Consider the following 25730-nt stretch of genomic DNA (forward strand, 5'->3'; position numbering starts at 1 on the left):
GCTAAGAAAACCCATCCGAGCTGCCTTATTCACCTGAGACTTGGGAATCTGACCCTAATACCGAACTGCACATGCTAGATCATCTAGGTCACACACGGGCATTCACAAGAGCAAGGGGGAAATCAACAGGCGGCTCACCATGGAGGTGATGTACTCCTCGAAGGACTCGCGGTACTTGTCGTAGTAGAGCTGCTGCGAATAGTCGTGCGGCGGCTTCTGCGTGCACATGTTGTATATCGTCCTGCGAGAAGGGGAGCAAAACCCTAGATCAGGGCCGGATCGAAGCGGATCGAGCGGGGAAACCCTAGAGGCCGCCGCGGCGGAGACAGCGGCCGCGGCGGCGCCGAGGAGGAGGGGGGCATGGGGGGAGAGAGACGTACGTGTAGAGCATCATGTAGTCCTCGGAGCTGAACTGCGGCTCGGGCTTGCCCTCGAGGATGTTCTTCAGCTTGGTGATGCCCTTCTGCATGAAGGCCCCATCCCTCCTCCAGATCGATCGTCCTCCGCTCCTGCCCGCCATCGCCGCTGCCGCTGCCGCTGCCGTGGCGGGTGCCGCTGCTGCCGCGGGGAGCCGCAAAACCTAGCGCCGCCGCGGGGGGTTTGCTGGTTCGCTTTGTGGGGGGGGGCTTGGTCTGCGCGAGGCGAGAGAGAGAGAGACGAGCTGCCTTTGAGGAGGGGGGGCTCCGCCCGTTCGGGTCGCAGGTGCCCGCCTCCGCGCGCTCGGTTCTTTGGCCTTGGCTTGGCTTGGCTGGCATCGTGGGGATAGCCGTCTCGCCGCGTGGTTCGTGGCCGCCGTACGATCGCGGCGTGGACGGTCCGGATGACGAGGGCGGACGATTTTAATTTGTCGCGTAGCAGTACTGTATAATTATTTCCAATCACGACTCAGATTCGAGGATAATAAATCGACGAAGAAATTGAAGTGGACCGTGAGAAAGCGAAAATCTCCGTGAACATGAACTCGTGTTCCGGAATGTAGCCTTTCAATTTTTCTAAAAATTCTATTTTGAACCATTGAACTTTAATGATTAAATGGACAAGTATTCATCACGAGCATTTTCTTAAAAAGTTTCACGTGCGTCGTCTTGGCAATGAACATTTTTCCTAAGAAATTATATGTGCCCATCCATATCGCGAAAACCAGATCAATAAGTTTCTACACCCATACTAATAGTACCATATTTTTCATTTTATTTTATTTTTATCTCTTTCAGAAAAAAACTTTATTTTCTGTTTATAGTTAGTTTTTAAACATTAGGAAAAGAAAAGAGAGATATTTTTGAAAAAAAATTATATGTGGTCGAAGGTTTATTACGTTGCTCATAACTTATTTATTATTTTAAAAGAAAAGAAATCTATACAGATGAACTAATATTGAGATGAACTATCATTACTCATTAGATATCTACTTGTACCTCTTTTATTAAGTATATTTATCACAGTGAGTGCATCGAAATTTGAATAGGATAATATGGTCATAAATACAAGAACGGAACTCTCTTCTACAATTACCTACCCGTGTGTTTGGTTGCGGGTTGGGAGCCACTCCAACCCAGATTTTTAGGGATGACTTTAACCCTCCTCATGTTTGGTTGGCTTTGTTGGAATGGATTGGCTCCAACCCTTAATTTTTGTTGGTTGGAGGAATTGGGATATGAAATGGATGTGAGATTCACTCGTTAGTGAGTCCCACGTGTCATTCTCCTCTCTCCGTTTCCTCCTTTCTTCTTCCTCCAGGAAGGCGCGAGCCACAGCGTGTTCTTCCCCAACTCCGGCCGCCGCAAAATCCCCCTCCTCCGGTGAGTTTTCCTTCGATTCCTCGCAGCCACTGCCTGCCCTCGCCTTCCTGGACCCGTTCCGGTGCTCATCCGGCCTCCCCCCTTGCTGTGCAGGCCCCTCCGCGAAGCTCGCCGCCATGGGGCCGAGCTGCCGCCGGCCGCCGCGAGCTCGGGCCCGCCGGCCCCATCCGCGGCATGGCCTGGAGCGTGGAGGAGGGGCGCCGGGGCGGAGCCGGATCCGCCGATGGCGGCCTTCTCGGCGTTGCCCCGAAGCCTTGGCGTGGAGGGAGCACGGCGGGGTGGGGCCGGATCGCCGCTGCCGGCCTTGGCCCTCGTCGTGGAGGGGGAGCGGCCCTCGGCCCTCCCCGGCAGCGGTGCCCTTCTCCCCCGGCGGCGCCGTGCGGCGGCGGACATCGCCCTCCTCCCCCGGGCGCGCAGAGGCTCAGCCTCGCCCTTCTCCCCAACCGGCGCAGGCGCGAGCACGGCGTGGCGGGGTCCGTGCACGGCGGCCACGGCGGGTCGCGCGTGCCGCGGCGGGCTGGGGGCAGCGCTGGGCGAGCGGGGCCGCGGCGGGAGCGCGCGATGGGCTGGAGAGATGGGGGCATGGGGCAGCAGAGAGGAGAGACGGGAGAGAGATGGGGCAGTGACGGGAGAGAGACGCCGCGTCAGAGCGGAGCGGAGCCAACTCGTCCGTCAAATTTCGTGGGGCAGAGCCAACCCGCATCTCCACCGAATATACCTCTCTAGGTCCACTCCGTCCCCTGCTGCCTCCATCCAAACACTCCAAAAGAGGTTCGGACCCATCCGGGTTGGACTCCTTCTCCCAACCAAACACACGGTACGAGTGGAGTGCTTGATATCAAGTAGTATACAAATAATAAAACAACTACAAAAATGGTTAAGACTAATATACAAGTAAGGATAGTTAGCTTCAAGTGGAATTCGAAACATTAGAAAAAAAAAGACTAATATACAAGTAAGGATAGTTAGCTTCAAGTGGAATTCGAACATTAGAAAAAAAAGAGTAAATTTCACTGGCGGTCCCCCAAATTTGTCCCGAGATTTCAAGTAGGTCCCGGTACTCTCAAAATGCACATCTAGGTCCCTGAACTTGTCCCGAGTTCTCATCCCGGTCCCGGTACTCTCAAAATACACATCTAGGTCCCTGAACTTGCTAATCCATTCATATAGGTCCAAATCTCCATAACATGCTCCCCAAACAGTACGATTAAGTGAACTAACAGGTGGGGCCCATATGGCAGTCACAGCGTCATCGATCAGAGCGTGTACAGCCCCTGACTAAAAGAACTGAAGAGAGAATGAGTAGTGTTAGCTTAGCTCTACTCAATGTTTCAATAGCTGACACCATTCAGCAACATTCAGCAATAGCCAATAGGACGTTGCTGAATGTTGTCAGCTATTGAACATTGAGTAGAGCTAAGCTAACACTACTCATTCTCTCTTCAGTTCTTTTAGTCAGGGGCTGTACACGCTCTGATCGATGACGCTGTGACTGCCATATGGGCCCCACCTGCCCACCTGTTAGTTCACTTAATCGTACTGTTTGGAGAGCATGTTATGGAAATTTGGACCTATATGAAATGGATTAGCAAGTTCAGGGACCTAGACGTGCATTTGAGAGTACCGGGACCGGGATGAGAAGTCGGGACAAGTTCAGGGACCTAGATGTGCATTTTGAGAGTACCGGGACCTACTTGAAATCTCGGCACAAGTTTGGGGACCGCCAGTGACATTTACTCAAAAAAAAAGGACTCCAAGGTAATTGTGGGATGCCAAAGTCGAACCCCATCAATGTCCGCCAGAACGGAGTAAAGAGAGTATCTAGGTTGAACTTAAAATGTATTATGAAGCTACATGTTTTAAGCAAATACGAAGCCAAGTCACTTAATATTGATATACTCAAACCCGCGTAATTTGTATTTGGAGTTGTGTAAAAATTGACAGGAATGAAAATGTTTTAGTTATTGTTTATCTTATATGTGTGTATAGCTTATCACGCTGATTCAAAGTTAGCGTCACCGAAGGATGAGGGTCCTCATCAAAATAATTTTCAACATACGCTGGGAGAGTCAGATTTTTTTTTTGTACAGCTTGATTAAATAACCAATGTTACGCAAAATGGACAAATTTGAAATTTTAAAACCCAAATAAAATTCGAATAATGTTCTGTTGATCTGTTCGACACTTCCTGTGTTCCACTCACAACCGGAGTGACGGTAACTGTGACGGAGCCCACCCACCAACCCCAACCCAAGCCGCGTTTGCCACCGGCCGGACGCGGTCACTCCCCGCGCGCGCTCCCCGATCCACCGGCGCGGCCGCGATGAGCACCGCCTCCGGCGACGGCGCGGACGCCGGCGGCGACGGGGCCTCCTCAGCGGTGACGGCGCCCGCCGGGAGGCGGATCCCGCCGGCCTCGTCGATGCCGTGGGTCCGCAATCTCCGCCGCTTCGTTGGCACGGGCGCCGGCCTCGGATCCGAGGCCCTCATGGGTTAGTGCCTCTCGCTTATGCTACTCCCTTTGTCGCTGCGCTAGGCTTGGTCGGAGCTGTGCGCTTAGGGTTCGGTGTGGTGAACTGGTGATGGGACTAGGGTTTACATGCTTCCTAATTAAAATGTGTACGGTATGAAGGGAGTTACTGGGTGTCAGTTCTGCGACGAGGATGAGATCTATGTGCCATAGGTTGTATGGCGATGTAATGCAGTGTGTTCTAGAAAAAAAAGTTGGGTATTGATTTGCAGTTGTGGATTCTGGTGGAGATTTATTTGCAAAGGAAATGGTGCTTTATCAAGAGGTAATGATGGTTTGGCGAGGGCAATGGATTTTGAACCTGTACCTTTTGAGCTTGCGCCTATACTCGTAGTTTGATAATTGGACTGATTACAAGGCCTCAGGATAGTGGTTAGTGCCAGTACTTCTCTGTCCATGTGCATGGACCCAGAACTAGAAGTCTAGAACACGCTTCTTTGTAATATAACACATTTTCTGCAGTATCGGTAGCTCCTTACTCGTGGGCATGGGAAAGTGATACAAAAAGAGTGAAAAACTAGCTAGTGGAAACAAGCTCGAAATAGAATGCTAGACTACAGTAGTTGCTTGTTAATCAACCTATGCATTTCTCATTGTGGCAACACTAAGCTCATGATTTGTTTTAAACATATACAGAACTGGAAACAAAGAGGATATTGTTGGAGATCTTCAAGGAGCGGCAGCGAAAGAGTGCTGAAGCTGGTTCCATCCCAAGTTTTTACAAGAAGGTGACAATTCAGTTTCTTCAATGGACAAAGATCATTTTCGTTTTTTTCTTGCTGTACTCTGAAGATAAAATATGCACTAACTTAAAAATACGGCATTAACAGCCCTAGTTGCATGTCAATAGACAGAGGTCATTATAGTTTTTTTTTCCTTGTTGTACAGTGTACTCTCAGGATAAAATTTGCGGTGTAACTTAAAATACAGCATTAGCAGCTCTAGCTGCATAGGAAATGGACAGAGATCATTCTAGTTTTTTTTTCTTGTTGTGCTCTTAAGATAGGATTTGGAGTGCAACTTAAAAACAGCATTAGCAGCTCTATCTGCATACATAGAGGATGGCAATTATTTTTTGGGTTCCCTGAGCTCAGTTTGATTCTGTAATCTAGCACAGTAGCTGTAGATTCTAAACTGATACCCTGTTTTTATCCAGAAACCTGAAGAAGGATCCATTAGCTCTAGAGTTCAGAGGTTGGCCAAGTACAGGTTTCTGAAGGTAATGTTCGACCATTCTTTTGATTTGGAGACATGCCATGTCTTTGTTTGGACTTTGGAAGCTTTCTTTTTGTTGGCATTTTCCTTCTCATGACTTATGCCTTATGGGGGTCATTCAAAACCAATTACAGAAACAATCAGAACTTCTGTTGAATGCTGACGATCTTGATGCCATGTGGGTTTGTCTAAGAGAAAATTGTGTTATTGATGATGCTACTGGTGCTGAAAAGGTAATACTCTTTGCTCATACATGAATTCTTACACCATATCCACTTCCACAATGCTAGTTCCTGTTGAATTGTCTAATATAGGCATACTGGTTCTTGTTGCATTTGTTACATGAATGATCTCCATTTATGTTTCTTTAGCTGTTTATGTGGCACTGCCTTTTGTTATTATCTTCTTTACTTATTATTCCTGGAATACTACAGATGAATTATGAAGACTTCTGCCATATAGCCACAGTCTGCACGGAGCAGATTGGTCAGAAATGCAAACGTTTCTTCAGCCCTTCAAACTTTATGAAGTTTGAGAAGGATGATTCTGGGAGGATTGCCATCCTACCATTTTATCTCTACGTTATGCGGACGGTAATTTATTTCCACAAGAAAAAGCAATTAAAATTGCCAGCAAATTTTGTCCCATACTCCCATGCGCTTCATTTTGTTCTTAAATATCTAATAGATTGTGAGTATTGTAAACCCACATTGTTAGCATTGCTGTTCTATATCCTGATCTGAAGTTTTTTGGTCAAACAGCTGGTCCACTTCATTATTTGACCAGCTTGTTTAAATAAATTGTCAATCTTATTTGCAAATTATTATGGTCCTATACTCCTCTATTTATCATCTTTTTTGGTGCTTCTGCAGGTCTCTCTTACTCAAGCAAGAATTGACATGAGTGAACTCGATGAAGATTCTGATGGTTTCCTTCAGCCTCATGTATGGACACTCCAGCACATGTTGATGAGAGTTTACACCTAGAAGTGTTCTTCACACCCTTAATTATTTTCATAGGAAGAGGAGACATGCTTATGAGGACTTATTATTTTCGTAGGAAATGGAGGCATATATAAGAGGACTCATCCCCAATTTGGCACAATTGCGTGACATGCCCACCCCAATTTGTTCAAATGTACTGCCGCATAGCTGCACGCAAGTTCTTTTTCTTCTGTGATCCACACAGACGAGGTATAAAAAAAACTAGACTTATAGTGGATTTACATCCAAAACAGCATTATGAGATTAACTTCCTATATCATAATGTACCATTTATTCTTGCAGGGAAAGCATGCATAAAGAAAGTCTTGCTGAGCAATTGTCTCCAGGAGCTAATGGAACTACATCAGGTAAATTTTTAATACTGGCACTGTTCAATGTGGGAACTTGACTTGAGTATCTGTACTGTTAAGTGTAATTCTGTTGCTTAATCAGTAATCTCATGATTTTCGTGATTTGCATACTCCGATGGCTGATTCTCATCACTGATATTTTTAGGAAAGCGAGGAAGAGGGTAACTGACACCGAGCAGGCAGAAAATTGGTTTTCCTTAACTTCAGCTCAGCGCATATGTGGTATGTCAGCTGGAATTCTCATATATACTTATCCCCCACCACTCCCAAACACACAGAGAGCATTGCAATAGAAAAAATATTTTTACCTAGATACAATGGAACAATGGACGTCCGTGTTTGATTTTTCCTTATGTTTGTGCAGATATGTTTCTTGCACTGGATAAGGACCAAAATGGTACCCTGAGCAAACAAGAGCTCAAAGAATATGCAGATGGCACGTTGACTGAGATTTTCATTGAAAGAGGTTAAAATCTGCCACTGTTCTAATGTATCTTTTGTTATTGCTGTCTCAAAACTTGTATATATTTAGCCATTGATCATGATCCCCTTTAAGAATTTATTCATGAATGCATAACAACGATGTGGCTGTGTATTTCAGTTTTTGATGAGCATGTCCGCCGGAGCAAAGTTGGAGGTGGAAACAGTCGTGAGATGGATTTCGAAAGCTTCCTTGATTTTGTTTTGGCTCTAGAAAACAAAGATACCCCTGAAGGCTTGACATATTTATTTAGATGCCTTGATCTGAATGGAAGGGGGTTCCTCACGACTGCAGATATCCATACTCTGTTTAGGTATGTATGCAAGGCGAAACTTGCTCCCATGCTATACTCTGCTTTGTCATTTGTATTTTTGCGGAGCCTCAAATAGGAGAAAAGGACACATTAAACATTTAAACTACATGAAGTAATCCTCTGATCATTATGTGGCTGCATGTATAGTAATAAAAAAAGAATTTCGTGTCAATAGTCAAAGTTCAGCTAGGCGCTAGGCGGAATCTAGGCGCTGACCCATTGCCTAGCGCCTAGTCGGGAGTACTCGTTCCTAGGCGCTCCTAGGTGTTTTCCTAGGCGTTTCACAAATACACGTATATACACGTATTACCTCACAAAAAAAGAAAACAAATAGAAGACTACAGCTATAGAGGATGCATAGAAAGGCCCATAAAAACAGCCCAGCCCACCTTATCCACCTTAAAGTTGGCCCAGCCCCACCTTATCCACCTTATCCCTCGTCTCCTCCCACCCCGACGCCGCCGTTCGCCCGCGCACCCGACGGCCGCCGCCTTAGACTGTTCTGCTAGCCTTAACAGGCAGGATATTAGTTTACTTCAATGCTTAATTTCTCAACCACCAGATGCTGTTATGTACCTTTCCCCCCCTTTGCATCCACAAGGCATTCTCTAGTATGTTGTACTCACCAGTTGCACACTTGCACTGCCGTTACCTGTTAGGCAAGAAATGTGACAAATATTATCCCGGTACAGGGGCTGTATGGTTGCTTTCTGCAATATAATTAGTTACACTACACGAATTTTATTAAATTCAGTAATATTTTATTTTGATATTTTTCATTAAAATGGTTCCGACTGTTATAGCTGAGACTATAAGATACGCAATAAACAGGTTAACCAACTAATAAATTTGATCTCATATCTTAATACTTCTCGCTAGTCTTTAAAATACAGGCTTGCACGTAGTGCTCTAAATTCTAATCAACACCATGCTAGTTGAGTCTTTTCAATCGAACCTATTCTATGGTCTTGTTCCCCATTGAGATCAGTGGGCCGTGTTCTGTGTAGTTTGATCGTTCATTTTTCTCATGTAACCTCATTCATGTTTCCAGAGATGTACACCAGAAATGGATTGAGGGTGGGAACTATGAGCTTTGCATTGAAGATGTGAGGGACGAAATCTGGGACATGGTGAAGCCAGCAGATCCTCTCAGGATCTCGCTACAAGATCTTCTTTCATGCAAGCAAGGCGGGACTATCGCCAGCATGCTTATAGATGTGCGTGGCTTCTGGGCCCATGACAACAGGGAGAACCTTCTCCAGGAAGAGGAAGAGCAAGTGGAAGAGGCATGAGTTTCTCCAGAAGCCAATTGCCAAGTAATCCTATCCCGTGCCTCGCAGTCCCAACGTTCTCGCAAGTCACAACTGCCTCCACCGCTGTATCTGTTACTGTAACTTAGTGTACTGGACCATTTCCTACCAGTTCCCGTAACTTGTTGTAAGTGTGCTGTAGCGATCTTTGGAATATGTTGAGGCTAGTCTCATTTGGCCATACTGACGTCTGGACACTATGCCTAGAGGGCCTGATTGTATGTACATCTGAATTACACCAATCGCGATATTCTTAATTCGCTTTGCGCATGTATGCCTATAAGTAATACGACGTGTTCTGTTCGTACAAGCCTCTGGGTTTCTTACCAGCTTGCCTGGTTGACGCCAATTTTGGTGACGTCTCGGAAACTCTGGTTGACGAATGCTCAAACCCTACCCCTGTTTTTCTGTTTTGTTATCATGGAAGCTCAACTTCCGTCCCAGTGAAATTATGCTTGCCAGGATGCATTGCTAGTAGTAGTAGTACAGTATTTTTTTTTCTTCTTTTAGAGATCGCATCCTTTTTCTTTAGATTAGACGACAGAGCAAAAAGGAACCTGTTGGGCCTGAATGGGCCAGAAGTAGCACGGCCCAAATAGTGTTTCATAGCTTTGGTTTCAAATCCTCCTCTGCTCTCCATTCTAGAAGAGTGCGAGCAAGACGACACAGACGGCGACGGCTCTCAGCAAATCAAACCAACCCACACAAACACCAAAAAATCCCCGCACGAGCTCCGATTTCAAATTCCCCCGGCAGAGCTCGCCGCCGGAGATGGAGGCGGCGCGGGAGTCCATGGCGGCCCTCCTCGACGCCGGCCTTTTCGCCTCCGCCCAAACCCTGGTCCGTGCCGCGATCCCTGTCTCCCCTCCCCTCCCTCCTCACAGCCTTCTGTGCACCCCGCGCTCGAATCTCTAGGGTTTTGCCTCGAATCAGACGTGGTTCGCGCGCGCGCCGGGGGTTCGGGGTCAAAGTGTTCACCCCGCCTGGTGCTCGCGCGGTTCGGACCGCGTTGCCTTTGCGCTACGAGCAAGGCTGGGTCGCTGCGTCGGGTAATGGAGCGAGGTTTGCAGTGCTAACTGATTACTCGTCTCCTTCGCTCGCAGGGTAGTTTCCTTGTGTCGTCATCTGGTGCGAGCAACGATGCTGGCATGTCCATGAAGGCGGAAAGCCTGGTAAGCTTCCTTGAGCAGCAGCTCGGCAAGGGCTTCCTAGTTTTGTCTTACTTCTATGCTGTGCTGCTGTCAACTCTGCTTCGTGTGCTCTGACTACCGAGGCCAAAACATAATGCATCAGTTAGTTTCTGGACAGTTAATGCGCAAGGACATGCATGGATTGTCCTGCATATCTTGCATTTTGCAATGCCAATTTCTGTTGCCTACATGGACCAAGTTGTTTTTTAAGGCTGTCGTGTTGGTGTATCGCAGGTCCTGCATGGTGATGCTTTGTATGGAGAGAAAGAGTTCCGTAGGGCACTGGTAATGTTTGCAAAAAGCTTCCAGTTGACTTGCAACGTTTGCTGTATTAAACATATGAATCGCTGTGAAATCTTAGTTTCTAATTTCCCTTTCCTCCATGGTAGAATGCATACAAGCAAGCTATGCAATGTAGCAGAAGTATCCCTAGGCAAGCAACAAGTAACATCAGAAGCTCAGTGTCTGCCACAGGCCGGTCGCCTTCTCCAAATTCTTCGAATCTCTTACCATTCAACGAAAACGAGGTGTGAATGGCCGAACATGACATTTCAACGACCTCATGTTAATATTCAATAACCTCATGTTAATATTTTTTTGGTCACATGTAGCAGGTATCTCATTCAGTTTTGTTATGCTGTTGCAGGTGAAGTTCAAGATTGCACTTTGCCATTCTGCTCTATGTGAGCACCGTGAAGCCTTCAAGAGGTTCCTTGTTTTTCATTTACTTTTATTTGTTCTTTTTGAACCTTGAATCCTATTTCACGAATACAGATGATGTGGCATATGGCATGTTGACATTGTATGCTCTCTGCAGATGGAGGGTATTCCTTCTAAAGTGAGAACGCTGAAAATGAATCTGATGTTAGGGAAGCTTTATCGAATATCAAGAAATAGCCGTTCAGCTGTTGTCTGTTATAAAGAGTGCTTGAGGTATAGCATATCAAATAATTTCCTTTCTGGGAGATTGAGTTCTCCAACCACATCAACATAAAGTGCCACTTTGTTCTTTTAGAGAAAGTTCTTTCTAAACTTGGTTACAGAAATCTCTCAACTTATCTGCGCTCACAAGGTTGTCTACATCTTCATACTTCTCTGTCAGGCACTGCCCTTATGTTTTTGAAGCTATTACAGCTTTGGCGGAAATGGGGCTTTCTGCAAAGGAATTTTCTTTATTATTTTCACAAGTAAGTGTACATTTCTTCGTTTAAGCTGTGAAAAGGAAACTTTGAGGGAAGATTAGTTTAAATTTTGCATGTTAAAATTCAGAACTTCTGAGTGCTTTATTGCCAGATTTCCTGGTTACCGAAAGATGTTGATCCTGTGAATTTTATGAGCAACTTCCTGTTATTACAAATGCTGAATGCTGAAGTTTTCTTCTCATTTTGTAGACAAGATTTACCTTCACAATATTCAACATAATCACAAAGCCATCATCCACCAACTTTTTATTTTTTGCAGTTGTTCTGTACACATAGTTGATATGGCCTAATGGTTTCAATTTTTGTTTGGACACCACATATGCAGGCTTTATAGAAATAATAAACCTCCATAGAATATTTAACAACTTAAACTTGTGCTCAATAAATTTCAGAAATTAGTCTTTTGAACTTGTTTTAACTGAAAGTTGAAATGACTTTATTTTCCTTGTAGGCACCAAATAGAGGAGGCAAGCTTCCAAGTGACTCTTTAGATGCACAACGATGGTGGAATGTAAGTGAACATTGCTGCATCCCTATTGTATATATGGCATGCACCGAGTTTACATTTTGGTGGACTGCTAGAGTGCTAGTGTTTCTAGGCTCTAGGATAGTATTAACATTCTGAAACAGTACCTTGAAGCATAAGTATTCATTTTTTTAGAGTTTTGCGGATTATCCCCCAGTCTTGATCGCATTGAAAACAGGCAAAGTTTCACAGTTTAAAGCATCAGGGCATAAGTATTAGTAGCGCTTAGTGTTTAAACCTTTACATGATATTCTATCAAGTAACTAGACTTGCGTTCGTCCTCTTGAGTTTGATTTGATTATCAGTCATCACATTAACTATTGGGTTAAAAACAGCACTTTGCACATGTAAATGCCAAATTCTGCTAAACCGAAACAGTGTGCTGATGAATTCCTTGTCCTTTTTGGCTTCATGTTCGTTGCTATACTTCCGTCCCTTTTCTCAAAATGTAGATTGCAGTTGTGTATGTCTGTTTTGTCGTACTGCGATTGACCAAGTGTGATAACATAACAATAGGAACACACCATTCTTATAGTTAAACCTAGAGATCATGTTTATCTATATTGAGAATTATCAATTAATAAATTATACTCCCTCCGTTCCAAAATGCAGATTGTTTTGACTTTTCTAGGTTGGTAGATTTTTGCTATGCACCAAGACATAGATTATATCCAGGTACATAGCAAATACTATAAATCTCAAAAAGCCCGGAACGGAGGGAGTATTTCTTTAGAACAGTACTTGTTATTGCAATTTTGACTTCAATAATTTATTATGATTTTCCAGAATGTCAACTCATCCAAACATATCGTCATACTTCTTTATTCTTTCTATATATTGGTTCAGATGATAATTCACTTAAATCATTATTTTCTTAACAGTGGTATGTTGAGGCGCAGTGTTGCATTGCTTCACATGATTATAAAGGTAATATGACTGTTCTTGTGCGACATTTTGTCTGAGGATTTCAAGATATAATTGCATGGTTGAATTTGTGGTTCTGGTCAAGAAATATTTCACATTGTTACTAAGGATTTCCCTTGTTGGTTAATATGAATGATGCAGAAACCTGTAATGCGGACTCTTGTGCCACTGAATGTAACTTTATAGTAAACCTTTCCTGAACTTTTAGTTTACTTGTAATCTGCTGAGCATAAAGTTATAGCTTTGCATGTTGTTTTCCTAAGATGCCATTTTTTAGATATCAATAATGAATATTGTTGGTGTATATGTGAGCCCATGTATAGAGGCCCATCTAGAGGCCCATGTATAGGATCTTTATATCCCACCCTTCTAGGGTTTGGAGGAATAGATTGAGTCATTTCCTCTAACATGGTATCGAGCCTTCTTCTTCCTCTCCCTCCCTCCCTCTAGCAGCCGCCCCACCCCTCCGCCTTCCCTCCCCTCTCTTCCCTCCCCTCCTCTGCTCTGGATCCGGCGCCGCCCGCCTCCTCTGCGCTGGATCTGGGCGCTGCCAGCGCCCGTCCCTGCCAGCCGCGGACGCCGCGCAGGCCTCGCGTCCCTGGCCGCCGAGGCCCTTCCAAGCCCATTCCTCCCCTGGCCGCGGCACTGCAGGCGCGGGCCCCTGGGGCTTTGCTCCGGCCGCTGCTCCTGCGCCGGGCGCCAGGCCCCTGCTCTGCCGGTCAGGCCGGCCGTCGGCACCTCTGCCTCTTCTCCAAGCGGACGCGCCGCCTACCCTGTCGCCGCCGCATGGAGCTGCTCTGCTGGCGCTTGGGCCGCCGCCGCCTACCCTGCCCCCGCCGCATGGAGCCGTCTGCAGGCGCGGGAGGCGCCGCCTCCTGGCTCGGATCTGCGGGCGCGACGACTTCTGGCGCTGCGGAGCCCACGGGCCCGCAACCGCCCGCCACGCTGCAGCCGCAGCGCCCGGGCCGCCTGTGCCCGCGGCCGCCCTTCATACCGCCGCCTGTGGCCCGCGCTGCGGACGCCGCCTAGGCATTGGCGCTGCGGACGCCGCGGCAAGCCTCGCGGCCGTGGAAGTCGCCGCGGGCGCCTGCCGCGCCGCGGACACGGCCGGCCGGCGATGGCACGGCTGGCGCGGCGGCCACTGCCGCCGCCGCTGGTGCCCCCTCCTCTCTCCGTGGACGCGGCCCCTGCTCGCCCTTGGCTGATGCACGTGCTGCGAGGGCGCCGAGACGCCGCGCGCGATGTGGGGAGCACGCGCAGCAGTCACCGATGCTCCATGGCCAGCGCTCGGCATGCCCCCCGCGGACGCGCCGTTCGCCGCCGCTGCCTTTCGCGGGCCGCGAACGTCGCCCGAGCTGCTCTGGCCGAAGCTGCACTCGCCGCCAAATCCGAGGCTGCGACGTCCCAGGAGCGGCTTCGCGCGGCTGCCGAGGCGGAGCACTCCTTCCTTGTCTCCTCTGGCAAGCAGCCCGTCGTCGTCCCCTTCCCCGAGCACAGCACTACGTCCTCGCCCACCTCCACCGTGCTTGTGGCTGCTCCACCGGCTCCCTCCGCCTCACCTGCCACCTCCCTCCTTGGCCAGCATGGCGGGGGGGGGGGGGGGAGGCCGTGGGCATCGTCCGGCGCGGGACCGTGGTGGTGCTGACGGTGCTGCTCTTGGTGATGATGGTGGGGGTCGTCAGGGCCCGCCGGCTACGGCTCCGACTCCTGCTCCTGATCCTGGAGGTACGCCCTGGCATCCTTCAGCACTCGTGGCCAGGGTGCCTCCCGATGTGGCCGGTTCCGGGTCAGAGGGAGCCGGCGGCCATGCTCGCCGCTGCTGCTCCCCTGTTCGTGCCGTTCTGGACCCCACCCCACTCCACCCAGCCAGACCTGGCCTGGGGGGTGGGACCAGGCCGCATTGGCGCAGTCCTCAGCGCCATGGGGCGGACGCCGCCGGTCAGCACCGAGTGGATCGCCGACTCGGGTGCTCCTTACACACCACCCCAGATGCCGGTATCCTCTCTTCTGTCCGACCCCCACACTCCTCTGGTCCTTCTTCCATCATGGTTGGTGATGGTCTTGCCTTCCTGTCACCGCCGTGGGTTCTGCTCCTGGCTCTTTTTGTCTTCCCCAATGCCCTTATTGCTCCTCAGATGGTTCATAAACCTTCTTTCCATTCGTCAGTTTACAGCTGATAATTCTTGTTCCATCGAGTTTGATTCTTCTGGCCTCACTGTAAAGGATTTGGCCTCCCGGCGTCCGCTACTCCGGTGTGACAGCACGGGCCCCTTTACACCCTTCGTCTTCCTTCTTCCGCTGCACCACTCTCGTCTTCTTCTTCGCCCTGGCCGTCTTGGTCTGCTGCTTTTGCCGCAACGCCGTCTTCCACCACCTGGCACCGCCGTCTTGGTCACCCTGGCCGCGATGTTCTGGCTCAGCTCAGTCGTAGTATCGATGTTCCTAGTACTAGGGCTCCTGCTGAGCCCCTCTGCCATGCGTGCCAGCTCGGTCGTCATGTTCGGTTCTCTTTTTTTTCTTCTTCGCATGCGACGCATGCATTTGATCTTGTTCACTGTGACCTGTGGACCTCTCCTGTTCCTTGCCTTTCTGGCTATGAGTACTATCTGGTGGTGGTCGATGATTTCTCGCACTACCCTTGGACGTTTCCTTTGTGCGCCAAGTCTGAGACCTTCTCCACCCTCCTCCACTTCTTTGCCTGGGTGTCCACTCAGTTCGGCCTCACCGTTAAGGCCGTCCAGTGTGACAACGGGCGGGAGTTCGACAACTCCACCTCCCGTTCTTTCTTCCTCTCTCGGGGTATTCAGCTGCGTATGTCTTGTCCGTATACCTCTCCTCAGAACGGCAAGGCTGAGCGGATGATTCGCACGACGAACGACGTCGTGCGCACCCTTCTGATCCAGGCATCTCTGCCCCCGCGCTTCTGTGCCGAGAGCCTCTACACCGCCACCTACTTGCTCAACCGTCTTCCGTCCACTACTTCTCCTGCTCCCACTCCACACCACGCTCTTTTCGGTACTCCTCCTCGCTACGACCACCTTCGGGTCTTTGGGTGTGCGTGTTACCCTAACACATCCGCCACTGCTCCTCACAAGATGGCGCCCCGCTCGACTCGTTGTGTGTTCCTTGGTTACTCCCCTGACCACAAGGGGTACGATGCTTGACCTCACCTCTCGCCGCGTCCTGATCTCCCGACACGTCACCTTTGATGAGTCGGATTTCCCCTACTCTACCTCCTCCACACCTTCTCCTGACCCCGAGCTGGGAGTCTCTGTTCCGATTGACCCGGTGGTTCAGCAACATTTTCTGTCTGTCCTTTCCCTACAGGTTTTCCCGGTTACACCGTCACCGTTTTCCGGTGATCTCTGCTGCGCCGAGCGCGGCCCCGGTGCCCGCAGTCGCGCACGCGCGGCCCATGGTGCCTTCCCCTGCACCTGCCGCGGTACGCTCAGCGGTGCAGGTGTACGGCGTCGTTTCGGCGCCGGGTACCGGCGCCGACTTTGGCTCTGGAGGGCTCCTCCAACGTCTACACCGGAGGAGTCGCCGCCGCCGCCGCCTCCGCCGACTCGCTCTCGAGTTGAGCCGGGAGGTATTACCACCCGCCAGTCATACATCGGGATCCTCGGCATATCCATCCCATGGTGACTCGGCGGATGGCGTCTCAGGCCGCGACCCTCTCCGCCACCGAGGGCGAGCCGCGGGTTTCTCCGGTACCCTTCTCTGTCCGCGACGCCCTGGCGGATCCTCACTGGCGTCGCGCGATGGAAGAGGAGTACGCGGCTCTCCTTGCCAACCAGACGTGGGACCTCGTACCGCGTCCGTCTGGTTGTAATATGGTCACCGGCAAGTGGATCTGGACGCATAAGCGTCGGGCTGACGGCACACTGGAGCGCTACAAGGCTCGCTGGGTTCTCCGGGGTTTCACTCAGCGGCCTGGTGTGGACTATGATGAGACCTTCAGTCCAGTGGTGAAGCCCGCTACGGTGCGCACGGTCCTCTCGCTTGCGCTCTCTCGCTCCTGGCCTGTGCACCAGCTGGATGTGAAGAATGTCTTTCTTCACGGCACTCTGTCAGAGACAGTGTACTGCTCTCAGCCAGCGGGATTTGTGGACTCGATTCGTCCGGATATGGTCTGCCGGCTCAACAAGTCCCTCTATGGTCTGAAGCAGGCTCCTCGGGCTTGGTACTCTCGGTTCGCCACGTTCTTGCTGACTTTGGGATTCACCGAGGCCAAGGCTGACACTTCTCTGTTCATCTATCGCCGTGGAGATGAGACTGCCTACCTGCTGCTCTATGTTGATGATATTGTGCTCACAACCTCCAGTCAGCAGTTGCTTGAGCGCGTCATCTCCTATCTGCAGCAGGAGTTTGCTATGAAGGATCTTGGTCAGCTCCACCACTTCTTGGGCGTTACTGTTGAGACTCGCCCGTCTGGCCTGTTCCTTCACCAGCGGCAGTATGCACTTGACATTCTGGAGCAGGCTGGGATGACTGATTGCAAGCCATGCTCCACTCCTGTCGATACTCAGGCGAAGCTGTCTGCCTATCTGAGTGATCTCGTGGCTGATCCTACTGCCTACCGGAGCCTTGCCGGTGCCCTTGCAGTATCTGACCTTCACCCGGCCGGATCTCACCTATGCCGTTCAGCAGGTCTGTCTTCACATGCATGATCCCCGGGAGATCTCACCTATGCCGTTCAGCAGGTCTGTCTTCACATGCATGATCCCCGGGAGTCTCACCTAGCTGCACTGAAGCGTCTCCTCCGCTACGTCCGTGGCACTGTTGGCTTCGGCTTGGTTCTTCACCGCTCTCCCACCTCTGAGTTGGTGGTCTACACCGACGCTGACTGGGCTGGCTGCCCGGCCACTCGTCGCTCCACTTCCTGCTACGCCGTCTTCCTGGGCGGCAACCTTGTCTCCTGGTCGTCCAAGCGGCAGCCGGTTGTCTCCCGCTCTAGTGCTGAGGCGGAGTACCGGGCTGTCGCTAACGGCGTGGCGGAGCGTCTTGGCTCCGACAGCTCTTGGCGGAGCTCCACAACCCGCTCGCCAAGAGCACGCTCGTCTACTGCAACAACGTCAGCGCCGTGTACCTCTCCACCAACCACGTCCAACATCAGCGGATGAAGCATGTGGAGATCGACCTACACTTCGTGCGCGACAGAGTTGCCATCGACGATGTTAGGGTACTTCATGTCCCGACTACCTCCCAGTTTGCTGACATCATCACCAAGGGGCTGCCCTCCTCGACCTTCTCGGAGTTTCGCTCCAGCCTCAACGTAGCCGGTGGCTAGTTGTGGCTGCGGGGGGGTATTTGCCCTTTGTACTCTCTTCTTGTCCAGTCTTGAACACCGCTGCGCCGGTAGTTCAGACTGCCGGGGGGGGTGTTGGTGTATATGTGAGCCCATGTATAGAGGCCCATCTAGAGGCCCATGCATAGGATCTTTATATCCCACCCTTCTAGGGTTTGGAGGAATAGATTGAGTCATTTCCTCTAGCAAATATTACATTTTTTACCTTTACATGTTGTACATATAATTGTAGATTTTAACATGGTAGCAACCATATGTATTCATTTATAGTGGTCCTTTTGCTTTTATAGGTGGCCTTGACATATATCTAGAACTAATGCAACGATTCCCCAATAATGTGCATATCCTGCTGGAAATTGCAAAGGTTTGTCTTTCTTCAACTTGCATATTTTTTCCACATACTCCTTAATGTACAAACAGATAGGCATCAACCATCAAGTTCTCTTAGTTCATATATTCCTTAGTTTGATGCTGTTGTGCTTGTTAGTGTCTAGAGAACGAAGGACATTGTTCTTTTCAATTTGGTTTGGTGGTTTTAAGGTGGTTTTAATGACATCTCTTCATTGTGTTCATATCTGATCTTCTTATTTGAAGGTTGAAGCGATCATAGGCAGGAATGATGAAGCAATAATGAACTTTGAGAAGGTAAATTGAATAAGTACAGACTTACAGGCACCTGCTTTTGTAAATCATGTGAACAAATAATAGGTTCTCAGACCATTTCTTCTATTGGCTGTTTTTTTTGGCAGGCTCGGTTGATTGACCCAAACATTATGACATATATGGATGAGTATGCAATTCTCCTAAAAACAAAATTTGACTATATCAAACTGAACAAGCTGGTACATGATATGCTGCATATTGACCCCGCAAGACCAGAGACATGTGTTGCTCTTGCAGCAATGTGGGAAAGAAAAGATGAAAGAAAAGCTTTGACATATGCAGAAAAGGTCCATACCTTTTACCTTTGTGTTTTATGGAAGCTCATCTTCCATCTAATTTTCTTACAACGTTTTCGTTTTCATCAGAGCCTTCGAGTTGATGATAGGCATATAACTGGTTATATTATGAAGGTAATACTACAAAACCTTGTCTATGCAAATGGATTGATATTATTATGGTAATTTCTCTTGCATTGCAATTTGGAAGCATAACTGCAGAATCATGGTTGGGTGGAATTGCAAAACCCCTCTGTGATTTCTGGTTTTGGTCTGTGAAGTTCATGTATAGATTTGTGTGCCCTGCTACCATGTTCGTTTTTTCAGAATCGCCGCATTCCCATTTTTAGGCATATCATTATTTCCCTTATTGATTTGCCATTATTTGTTTACTATCTTTGAAGGGCAATCTGCATCTTTCATTGAACCGGCCAGATATGGCAGTGACCGACTTCAGAGGAGCTCAAGAATTGAGGGCTGATCTTCGTTCTTATCAAGGTTGGTAGGCTGGTACCTCTGATATTCAAATCTATTGTCCTATTGTCTGTCTAAATATAGATATTCTCCCAGGTTTAGTGCGTGCTTATCTAGCACTTGCTAAATGCAAAGATGCATTATTCACTGCACGTGAGGCAATGAAGGTTATGCATCAGTCTGCAAAAGCTCTCAAGCTAGTTGGTGATGTTCATGCAATCAGTTCCAGTGGGAGAGAGAAGGTAACCTTATTTTGCCATGGGTCATTGATTCACAAACTATCTATTCTGTGTTTCTGGAAGAAACCAGTGCCCAGCTAGATCGCTGCGTTTAACTAGATGAATGATGATACCACTTATGATGCACCTCTATTTGCTTTAGGAAAGAATCTGCACTTTTTTACTGATTGCCACTCCGCTGATTAGACAACATGTGACATGTAAACTGATATTTTGCAATCGATGTTTTAGATGTTGGTGAAGTGTTACGCAAGGACTGCTTTCAGATGTTGCCCCATGTTTTTAATATTTTACCGTGTAATTCCTTGGTAGGTACCAACAGATGGATATTCTCTTATTGCGTTCATAGCTATATCAAGTCCTTTTATTTTAAAATATGATAATGTTTACCAGTACTTCATATGACTTAAGTATGTTCTGACTTGGCCATCGTTTTTCAATTTCATATTCTATCTTGGAGGGTTGCTGACTTGCTGTTAGTTGTTAGGCCATTAGTCACATGCACATATTTCCATGTTTACTTTAGTCAAGTAGCTAATCTGCTTGTGCTTTCCTTTATCAACTAAGTTACTGCAACTTTATTGAAATGGACATTTAGCTCTTATGATTTAACTTTGTATTCTATACCTCAATGATAGCACCCTTTGGCAAATAGTACTGCTATAAATATCAATATATCATTGCTTCACCTGCAGGCAAGAAAGTTCTATGAATCTGCCATTCGTCTTGAACCTGGATTTCTAGGAGCTGCACTGGCCCTGGCTGATCTGCATGTTGCGGAAGGACGTAACAGGGAGGCTGTTACTCTACTCGAGAGATATGTACGACAATGGGCTGATGATTCTGTAAACATCAAGCTGGCTCAAGTTTATGCAGCAACAAACATGCTTAATGATGCACTTTTCCATTATCAATGTGCATTAAGGTGTGCTTTTTCTTGAAGATTTGAAATAGCATTTCAGCAATACACCTGTCTATTAACCCTATCTTCACTCTTGATTTGAATCCTGAAGATCTGGCCACATGAGTAGTCGATGTTTTGTTTGTGAATACATATGAGCAATATGAATCTAGAGGTAAGGTTTTGATGATAGGTCCTAGGGTTGGGTTTGTATGTCATCTTCAGAATTTTAATAAATGGTGGGAAACGCTTCGTGCTAAGTCATTGCCTTCATTTTTTAATAGAAACTTGACTCTTAATGTTCAACCTGAAAGTTTTGCCTAGTTTACAGACAAACAATTAACTTTCATCATTACCTGCAATGGCAAAACTGCATGCCTGCAACTGAAAAGCTACCTAAGAAGCATGTGTGTGTTCGAATAGGTTCAGTTTCTAGTGTATCTTGATCCGGTTGGGATACAAAATCGACAGTTTGGTGGTCACTTCTGGTAGCTGTCAGGGAGCTCCAGCTGCAGTTATTGACCGACTAGAGGGAACTACTCGATTTTGGTTTCTAGCCCGTGCTTTTTTATACTCCACCAAGTGCGTACTATTCTCTCCTTTGGTATCAATGCTCTAGTTGAAGAAAAGGAAATCACTTGGCATTTTTCAGGATAAACCCACAAAATGAGGCTGCAAAGAAAGGATTGGAGCGTTTGGAGAAACAAATGAAGGTCTGTGCAGTTTCAGAACCATATATTGACATATATCACTCTGACTAGCTATCCCAATGTTCTGTTCTTTTGAATATCCCACTGGGTCAAGATAATAACTTGGGCGTGTTCAATTCTCATGTGCAGGGAGTAGACCCAGATGCACCTGAAGAGGATGAAGATAACGAGGCCGATGACATTGACGCTGACCAAGATGATGCTGAGCTGCTATAGAGAAACATTGTGAGCTCGAGAAGATCACCACGGCAACTCTTGGTTCCAAAGAGCAACGTCTGGTTGCACAATCCTCTCATCAGTCAACAGGCATGGCAACCGGACCCACGGCTGTGCAAGTTAGATTAGGAGGAGCTCCAGACTTGCTGTGCTCTGCCGTTTTAGCCAACTTTCGTGGTAAGAAAAAAAATGCACGGCGATTGCACGATGAAGGCTGTAAGCTACTAGGGTCCAGGCTGTACACATCAAAATTGTTGTCCTCTTTAGGTCTTGTTTGGATAAACACATTCCCTCCCATTACGTATGGATTGGAGGTGATTTATATGTATCCAAACAAGGCCTTAGATTGTTGTGCATTCTGAATGTCTCGTGGATTGCTCTGCAGGAAGAGTTGCTGCTACGATCAATTGTTGCTTGTAGGTACTTGCAGTTACATAAGCTTCTGCAGCCTGCATAGAAACAATATTAGCATGATATCAGTTGAACAAGTTTTTCTGTTGATGAACACGCACAATATTATATTTTTTCTAGGCATGATCAATTAAGACATTCAATCAAAAGGTGGCATTAAGCCAATTCCTGATAACAAATAGTAGCATCTCATAGCCAGAACACGATTTCATCACAAAGCATTCTGACATGCCTTTCCACTCACCCTGGTCTTTTCCCGTCTTCACCTGACCACATTCTCGGCCGTGGCATAGGCCTAAGTTTGATGTTTTCTTTTGCCGCATCATCGCACCTGACCACCTGGTCTTTTTTTTAACACCATCGTCCGTCCCCCCCCCCCCCCCCCCCCCCCCCCCCCCCCCCCCCCCCCCCCCCCCCCACCCACACACACACAACAACAACAAAAAAACATGTGTCCAGGTGTATCGCCCAAAGAACCTATCACAGTATGAAATAGCTAGTAAAAGGTACAGGAGTTAGAAACCAGGCAGTGCACATACTGCAATACAAGCAACAAAGGAAATCAGTGCATCTTTATTGGTTGACTTAAAACATGCATAATGGCAAATGAATCTCTTTATTTGTAGCACATGGTATATGATGTGTCAAAATGTTTTCTGATGACCAAAATGGTATGTTTTCTGATGACCAAAATGGGTACATAACCACACATATTATCAAATATTGTAACTGCTGGAGGAGACTCCTCAATGTTCTGTGCATGCGGCAGTCACGACGAAACCACTGGTGTGTATGGTCATCCTAGTTCTTCTTTGGGTACTCTCTAGCACCGAATATGGTTGATCCGACTCTTACATTTGTGCTGCCCATTTCAATCTGCAGAGAAACAGTAAATATCATCAGCAATGCATCTATTGGCCTATCACGCCTCTTCTATGTTTTCTCAATATTTTCCTTACCGCTTGCTCAAAATCAGCAGACATGCCCATAGACAACTCACACTGCTCTTCGGGTATGCCAAGCTCCTTGCAAACCTCTTTCCGGCAATTAGCCAGTGTCTGGGAATTTAAAAATCGTGTGCACGTTAGCCACAGGCAGCCACTCCAGATAAGCTGTATCACAGGGTATATGTTACCTTGAAATTCTCTGGAGTTGAGGAGTAATCAAGCATCCCAATTGTCATCAAGCCAGAAAACACAAGGTTCGGGCAGCTCAATTTGACATGCTTTGCTAATTCCGCGCATCCTGACGGATCTACTCCGAATTTTGCTGCAAAATAAAAACAAAGTTTTAGATCTATACGCATGCTCAGAGACAGGACAACTGTACCGTCATACATCAAACTTTATATCGCTTATCCACTAAAGTCTGGAAACAATGAAGAATGCAGGTTCCAACGTTTAGAAAATTCAATCGTAGCATTCCCAAACTGATACTTTTCAGGCTTCAGAGATTCCATAGATATTAGATAAAAAGTTCAGAATTTGAAGGAAACTAGAGTACTCACATTCCTCTCCACTAGTGTTGACTTGGACCAAACCTTAAGAGGTTTTCTCCCCAAGTCAGCTACCACGCGATCAAGACGGTTAGCAATCTGAAAGAATGAACATTAAACTTAACAAGTTCAAGAATGTGAAAATTCATCGCAATGAATAACCGCAACACCACCTATTGTTTTTTTAGGTCCTAGTTAAGGCAACAAAATCTTGCTCGAATGTTTTTGATAAATGCAAAGTCTATACAAACATGATTGAACATACATTATGAATGGTCAAATCTTACCAGAAGTGACAAATTCTACTAGGATGCAGATAGGCATGAAAACTAAAAAAATATTGTTGTTCTATTTTTTCTAGCAAAGGATCCCCCTCTTTCTAGAAAGAAGCCAAAGTGAGTGAACTGCTGATGAGTATGTGCCTCAAATGTGTGTGTACCATGGAACCAGAAAGAGATGAAGTTGATGAAACATTAAAATATAGATTCATTCATTCATCATGTACCTTCTCGTCATCTACACTCTCAACCATATGAAGATTTGGCACGCCAGCTAAAGGTTAAAGAAACAAGAAAATAAATGTTAGCTCAGGCCAGAGGGCATAAGATATCCAACCTATGTATAAAATTTAGAACACTTTTGGTAAATATATGTAATAGTATGTGGTATAAGTAAAATAAAACTTGAGCAAATGGGAGTTCAGAATCAGACTGAGACTCAGCATAAACAAGAAAACAGTAGCTCGCAGTCAAATTTTTGAAACTTTGATCACTGATATGCATATAAGAACAGATTTTGTACATGGAAAATTAAAATACGATTAGTAGACTAACCATCAACAGTATACTTCAATAGTGTCAACATTGTTGTATTTTGAATGAGTTCTAACATATAACTGAGAAAAACAATGATCAAAGATGGGATGTCCTAAATGACAGGTAAGAAAGAACACAGTCTTTTCTTTAGGTGCGAATGTAACAAAAAACTAACCCAAGCCATAACACCGCATAGTTCTCCTGCGCATTCAAGAAAAAAAACAGACAGTAGTACAAACCAAGTAGGGCTCTGGCTTTGTTGCTTTGCAAGTTCCCAATGAAGTGCCACTCAATATCCTCGGGAAGCTGTAATGAGAAAAACACATGCTTAGACAGTTTACATGGGCAATTCGCTGCAAGGACTAGGAAGCAAGCGCAGCGAGAATTCCCGAGTCATGAAAACTTGTAGCTGTAGATGCTGGAACCATTAAAACTTCTGAAAATTCTGCAGAACAACCATAAATGCACAAAGTTATATTTTCTACGCCGAGGAGGAGTATCACGACCAGCGATCTCCAATTCAGATACTAATGACGAACAACTGTGGAAGTCAGCGAAGGTCGGAATTAACAAGTTAACAAGCTGTTGTATCCGATTCAACGTTCCAATAGGCAATTCGCTGTTCTACCATGGCTATCTCCCACGGCTGTTGATCGCCCAACCCCAGGCTTACGACAGAGTTTCAGGTGTTAGCACCGAGCTTAATTAACAAGCTGCTGACTCTGATTCAATGTTCTAACCGGCAATTCGCACAGCGAGGAGACCAAAGGCAAGATTTTGTTGTTGGGAGTCGTGAGCAATCCAAGCCAACCTGGGGCGCCTTGTCGATGAGCTCCTGGACGTAGTTCTCGCCGAAGCAGCGGTGGCCCGCGTCGTAGACGCTGCGGATGACGGGCACCGGCTTGGTCTTGCTAACCGCCACCACCCGCACGGACCCCGGCGCGCGACCCGCCCGCGCCGCCGCCTGCTGCGCGCGCGACAGCACCGAGCGGAGCGCCGCCGCCGCGCCCTCCGCGGCGGCCACGGACGCCATCTCCGCTGCCGCCGCAGCCGACGATCCGGCCGCTTCCGCTGCCGACGCCGTGAGGTCTTGGGCTCTTAGCTAGTTCGAGCCTTCCAAGCCTCGGGTGGAATGATCTTTTTCCTTCTTCTTTTTTCAGAAATGCTCGTGGCTGGAAATAATTTTCCAGACGGTTCCCCACAGTTTTAAACAACCTGTTCACGTTCCCTTGCATCTTCCTCGTGTGAATATTTTTGAAACTGCGGTCGAATGTTCGGCTGAAATTTGTTCATGAGCTTGGTTTTGTCGCCTCTAAATAGAGGATGCTACATCTTGTTGCAGCATAAAGGAAAAAAAAATTGAGCCGAGCTATTACATA

General features: G+C 47.4%; 2 protein-coding genes and 2 pseudogenes across 3 annotated transcripts; 2 read left to right on the forward strand and 2 right to left on the reverse strand.

Moving 5' to 3' along the window:
- Positions 1–102: 102 nt before the first annotated feature.
- Positions 103–549, reverse strand: LOC120700579 (cullin-1-like). Its single transcript, XM_039984831.1, has 2 exons — positions 381–549; positions 103–241 (listed from the first exon to the last, which is right to left on the reverse strand). Exons 1-2 carry the CDS (start codon positions 518–520, stop codon positions 103–105), a joined length of 279 nt encoding a protein of 92 aa, XP_039840765.1. The 5' UTR covers positions 521–549.
- A 3472-nt stretch (positions 550–4021) lies between these two features.
- On the forward strand, positions 4022–9312 carry LOC120697446 (annotated as a pseudogene). The gene is made up of 12 exons (XR_005684473.1): positions 4022–4291; positions 4966–5057; positions 5486–5548; positions 5679–5777; positions 5979–6137; positions 6417–6488; positions 6604–6737; positions 6831–6895; positions 7044–7120; positions 7263–7364; positions 7500–7692; positions 8744–9312. The product of XR_005684473.1 is annotated as a probable serine/threonine-protein phosphatase 2A regulatory subunit B'' subunit TON2 (transcript).
- Positions 9313–9702: 390 nt separating this feature from the next.
- Positions 9703–22154, forward strand: LOC120697447 (anaphase-promoting complex subunit 7-like). The gene is made up of 18 exons (XM_039980694.1): positions 9703–9842; positions 10106–10174; positions 10427–10477; positions 10582–10719; positions 10839–10907; positions 11010–11125; positions 11295–11379; positions 11846–11905; positions 12802–12847; positions 18443–18516; positions 18747–18797; positions 18902–19102; positions 19181–19225; positions 19495–19588; positions 19661–19806; positions 20499–20728; positions 21357–21417; positions 21544–22154. The coding sequence occupies exons 1-18, from the start codon at positions 9774–9776 to the stop codon at positions 21628–21630; spliced, it is 1692 nt and encodes a 563-aa protein (XP_039836628.1). The 5' UTR covers positions 9703–9773; the 3' UTR covers positions 21631–22154.
- A 441-nt stretch (positions 22155–22595) lies between these two features.
- Positions 22596–25490, reverse strand: LOC120697449 (annotated as a pseudogene).
- Between the last annotated feature and the right edge of the window lie 240 nt (positions 25491–25730).

The sequence above is a fragment of the Panicum virgatum genome, chromosome 3K, assembly GCF_016808335.1.
Source record: "Panicum virgatum strain AP13 chromosome 3K, P.virgatum_v5, whole genome shotgun sequence".
NCBI classification, from domain to species: domain Eukaryota; kingdom Viridiplantae; phylum Streptophyta; class Magnoliopsida; order Poales; family Poaceae; genus Panicum; species Panicum virgatum.